Source organism: Cyprinodon variegatus, unplaced genomic scaffold, assembly GCF_000732505.1.
Source record: "Cyprinodon variegatus isolate N-32 unplaced genomic scaffold, C_variegatus-1.0 Scaffold299, whole genome shotgun sequence".
Classification (NCBI taxonomy): Eukaryota; Metazoa; Chordata; class Actinopteri; order Cyprinodontiformes; family Cyprinodontidae; genus Cyprinodon; species Cyprinodon variegatus.
This window is the reverse complement of record NW_015150752.1, coordinates 791,674-796,793: the sequence shown is the minus strand read 5'-3', so window position 1 is coordinate 796,793 and position 5,120 is coordinate 791,674. Positions and strand designations below refer to the sequence as shown.

At 39.3% G+C, this 5,120-nt stretch overlaps 1 protein-coding gene across 1 annotated transcript in view; it reads left to right on the top strand.

Moving 5' to 3' along the window:
* The window catches only part of pepd (peptidase D), a 22,209-nt gene extending 17,875 nt beyond the window's left edge, over positions 1-4,334 (top strand). The window contains exons 10-15 of the mRNA XM_015383967.1: positions 233-301; positions 826-903; positions 1,044-1,192; positions 2,725-2,909; positions 3,532-3,723; positions 3,908-4,334. Coding sequence (XP_015239453.1) covers positions 233-301; positions 826-903; positions 1,044-1,192; positions 2,725-2,909; positions 3,532-3,723; positions 3,908-4,033 — 799 coding nt within the window. The 3' untranslated portion in view covers positions 4,034-4,334. The remainder of the gene's footprint in view (positions 1-232; positions 302-825; positions 904-1,043; positions 1,193-2,724; positions 2,910-3,531; positions 3,724-3,907) is intronic.
* Positions 4,335-5,120: the final 786 nt, after the last annotated feature.

Here is a 5,120-nt window from a genome sequence, read left to right as displayed (position 1 = left end):
GATGAAATTCGTTGCCAACGCTTTTAAAAGTCGATTTTTATCGATTTTTATCTATTCGTTGTTGCAGCCCTAATAAAAATATTTGCCAACAGTTCTTCTCTTTCACTACAATCCCACCAACAAGATTTGTAAAAAAACATTTAAGTTCATGAGAATTAAATTATTTCATGCAGACGACTGTGTTAAACTGGTTTACCTTCTATTTTAATCCTAATTTGTCGTTTCTCTTTAGTCTGTTCCAGCACTACTGCTACTCCAAAGGCGGGATGCGTCACACCTCTTACACCTGCATCTGTGGAACGTGAGGCTTTAGAAATCACTGCCTTTAGGAATATAGGTTCTCTATATTTAAAATCTATAGTAAATATGGTATTACTTCAATTTGAGCAGCCTTTATCACAATATAGGGCAAGCAAACTGTTTTTGAACCAGAGTTGATAAAAAAGAAATTATAGTTTAAAGCCTACAAATCAATCAGTGACAAACTCATAAAATCTGAGGAATTTTTTTTTTGTTTGTATCATTTTACACCTAAGTTATTAGCTTTGAGGTTAATCATGAGGTATTTCCTTTAGTCCATTTAAAGTTGTTGTTTGGTCTCCAGCTTTACTGCTAAGATCAGATCCTCATCATGAGCTCAAGATCTCTGGTTGAATTTTTTTGTGGACAAAAATTAAATTTGACTATGTGGAGGTCCACATCTCTGAAAACTTGGTTCTTCAGATTCTTTTATTACCACATTGAGTTTGTTTTCTGCAAACTAGTAAGTTAAGAGTTAAAGCAGAGCGTTTTGTTTTTAAATCTCTTATAATTTTCTGCCACCAGGGGGAATAACTCCTCGGTCCTCCACTATGGTCACGCTGGAGCTCCAAATGACAAGACAATTGAAGATGGAGACATGTGGTCAGCAGATTTCTAATGTTTTGGGTTTTTTTTTTTTTTACTTTAAGAGCCATAAATCAGTTTGTTTTGGAAGTTTTGTGAAAAACTGCATTTAGCATCACTATTAAATAGTGATCTGTGTCATTGCTTTTCCCCTGTAGTTTGTTTGACATGGGTGGAGAGTACTACTGCTACTCCTCGGATATAACCTGCTCTTTCCCAGCCAACGGGAAGTTCACTGCAGACCAGCGGGCCATCTATGAGGCAGTCCTGAAAGCCTCATGCGCCGTCATGGCTGCCCTCAAACCAGGTTATCATCCTCCCAAATACTGAAGACAAAGTACATCTGAAATCCTGTTCAAACATACTTCTTCCTTCATTCTTTACATTTTTGTCTACAACAATAAACAGTAAGAATCAGTCATGAAAAGCTAATTAAAGATAAAAGTTAAAAACGGGTGCTCTACCTACGTTTACATGGACACAATCTGATTAAAGGGCTGATCAGATCAAAAATGTTTCATGAAAACGTATCCGATCAGAAATAGATTTCATTCTGATTAAAAAAGAAAATGTTTTCTTGTGATCGCCATTCTGATTGGTGTCCGTGTTCACGGCCAGTTGGACGTTTGGAAAAAAGTCATCTTTGTGCATGCTTGCACGGCCAGATGGATGTTTTCTTTTTTTTCTAAACCTTATCTACTGACTCCTGGTCCTTGGTGACGGAGGTCAAAGTAATGTGCGGAGCAAAGGAGCGTTAGCATGAGGTACGGGTGAGCCCTTAACTAAAATGACCCTAACAACAACAACATTATGATGCAACGAAGGTCCATAATGGAAAAAAACTCCATCAACAGACATGACTGAAGAGCCAAAGAAAAATAAATGTGAATGCCATGAAGGAAGGGTAGCTGAAGTGGAGAACCTGTTTATAAGTTTAATCTAACTTATAACTCTGGGAATATTGGAAAGGGAATTTTTCTCTCTCAACAAAACACTTAGAATAGACTAAAATACACTCAGAGCACTAATTATACCAAAATTATACAAATATATAAAAAAGTCTATAAATGTTTTGCTTTCAATATGGAAAAAACTTTTGCTCCATCTAGAGCTCCTCAAGTAACAGAGTTGTTGCTTCCTCTGGTTGAAATTCTATATTAAATCTTCTTTAAGGAACCTTTTCCTATCAATTGTTAACCATTAATTCATAAGAAATTATCAACACAAATGAAATATTTTACATTTTCAAACCCGTCTTTAGTCAGTGATTACTGGGGAATACATGGTGAGAGCGTGTCTCAGAAAAACATCCTTTTTAATTTATTATTCCTCATTCAGTTTAAAAATAAGGCAGGTTGGAGTTTATTCATGTTTGTCAGCTTCCTTAATGTAAACCAGCTGTTTTATGCCCGCTGCTCAGTTTTGGAAGATTCTTACTTTTTCTGGACTTTTTTCCTTCCTGGGGAGTGTTGAATCATTCCTGTTAGTGCAACCAGCTAACGGCCACAGAAAATCAGTCCTGCACTTACTCACCAGGCAGGACCCTGGAGGGGGGGGGCAAGACAGTCTGAGAGATATGAATCTGACCCTGGAGGAAACCTTATCCAGCACAGAGCTGTTTACACTAAATATCAGTGACAACAGCTTTGGAAATCAACAACTAGACCCTGAAACTGCCTCACCTCTGCTTCCACTAGAGAAGGAGCAACTTAATAAGGAGGTCTGCTTTGTTTTAGAAGGAAATGCGTATTAAATACTATAAAACATAAAAGATTATGGTTTCATTTTTGTAAAGACTCCAGGCTCTTTCCTGATAACAAAAAGATGTTTCTTTTGAAGGTGTGAAATGGACCGACATGCACCGCCTGGCTGACAGGGTTCACCTGGAGGAACTGGTGAAGATCGGCATCCTGCATGGTAACGTTGAGGACATGCTGAAGGTCCACCTGGGTTCTGTCTTCATGCCCCACGGCCTGGGACACCTGCTGGGGATTGATGTGCACGACGTGGGAGGTTACCCAGAGGTAACGGCTAAAGAGGCTGTCTGACTGTCTGAGTTGCTCTTTTCTCTAGATACTGAAGTTTCATCAATAAAAGGGAGATTTGAGGAACACAGGAAAAGGATTGTAAACTTTAACAAATCACATTTATTTAAAAACCAGAAATTGACAAAAAAATAAATAAAAATAGGGCTAGATAGCTAAAGAGCTAGCAGGTATTAGCTCGATCCCTGACTACCGTTACGTGCACACAGCAGTTGTAGTCACAGAAGGCTCCACATGCCTCAATTATATTTTATTCTAAGTTGTCTTAAAAAATCTTAAATGTGACTTTTGGAAGCATTTAGGAACTCTGTATATAGCAGCAAAGTAGTGATTGGTTCAGCATTATGGGTTTAGAAACAAAATGCATTAAAATAAAATCCTGTGGCTGATGCATTTATCAACTAAATAAGATAGTTCTTAATATTCTACGTTCATAAGGAAACATTTTCCATGCCAGACCGGAACTTCCTTTAGCTCCTTTCAGCTACTGTTGATAATCATATTTAGACTTAAATGGTTTTCCAAATGAAAGAAGTTGTAGCTTTTTCAGATATTTCAGTATTTGACTACAAAATGAAACCCTTTTATCCATGCGTTAAAGGGAATAGAGCGCATAAACGAGCCTGGACTGAGGAGCCTCCGTATGGGTCGCCTGGTGCAGGAGAGGATGGTCCTCACCGTGGAGCCTGGGATATATTTCATAGACCACCTGCTGGATAAAGCCCTGGCTGATCCTGCTCAAAGCTGCTTCATCAATAACCAAGTGCTGGCCCGCTTCAGAGGCTTCGGAGGGGTCAGTGTGCCTGTGGAGAGAAAAGAACATTAAATCATCATCTGTTAAATAGTTTGTTACGGTTGGATGATTTTAACTGTCGTAAATTGTTTTTTGTCAAGTATTAGATTTTTCATGCTTTAATTGTTATTCTCTACAGATTAAACATTTATACAATCACTGACCTCCCCGCTGTCTCATCCAGGTTCGCATCGAGGACGACGTGGCAGTGACGGCCAGCGGCATGGAGCTGCTGACCTGCGTCCCTCGCACGGTGGAGGAGATCGAAGCTTTCATGGCTGAGCCTGCCAAAGATTTCAGCCCAGTTTAGGGTGCTGAGAAAACTTGAATATATCCCAGCTTATCATGCAAGTGGCCCCATCACCATAGTGGGCGCCATCCTAAATCACCTTCCAAGTTCTTTACAAAATAAAAGTTTTTATTAGAGGAGAACTATCTCATCTTATACTCCATCATCAGAAAGTTTGCCAGTGATTATGAAGGATTTTCTAAATAAATAAGCTCTCACATTTTGTTGGGCTCTTTAAACATGTTTTCTGATTTTTATACAAACTACTTATTTTCATTCTTTTTTCCATTTTCTATACTAAAAAAGGAAAATAAAGATTCAAGCTTGCAACAAATGCAAGGTATGTGTTGATGTATTTGTTTTTTAGAAGAAGCCATTTTAGATTTCCGCATATGTATACACTTTATTAGGTACACCTGTCCAACTGCTCGTTAACACTTAATTTCTAAGCAGCCAATCACATGGCGGCAACTCAGTGCATTNCACACCAGAACCCCTGATAGACACACCAGAACCCTTGATGGACACACCTGAAATAGTCCAGTTCTGATCCAGCTCTCTTTAGCTCCTGGTTCTGGCCTGGTTTGGGTTCTGGAATCATCGGTTTCTCTTAAGGTCTGGAAAGCCCCTATAGTTCTGGTCCCAGTTAACCGTTCTGGTGGACTTAGATTGGAATTGTTCAAGAGGTGTGGTTCTGGACTGGTCCATTTAGAACTGATGTGTGTTTGACTTCATCTGACCTCTGGTTATATGGCTCCAGTATTCCTACTGGTTCTGGTTATCTTTGGCTCCAGTATTCCTACTGGAGCCAAAGATAACCAGAACCAGTAGGAATACTGGAACCAAAGATAACCAGAACCAGTGGTAATACTGGAGCCATAGATAACCAGAACCAGTGGTAATACTGGAGCCATAGATAACCAGAACCAGTAGGAATACTGGAGCCATAGATAACCAGAACCAGTAGGAATACTGGAGCCAAAGATAACCAGAACCAGTAGGAATACTGGAGCCANGGAATACTGGATCCATAGATAACCAGAACCAGTAGTATTCCCAGTGGTTCTGGTTATCTATGGATCCAGTATTCCCACTGGTTCTGGTTATC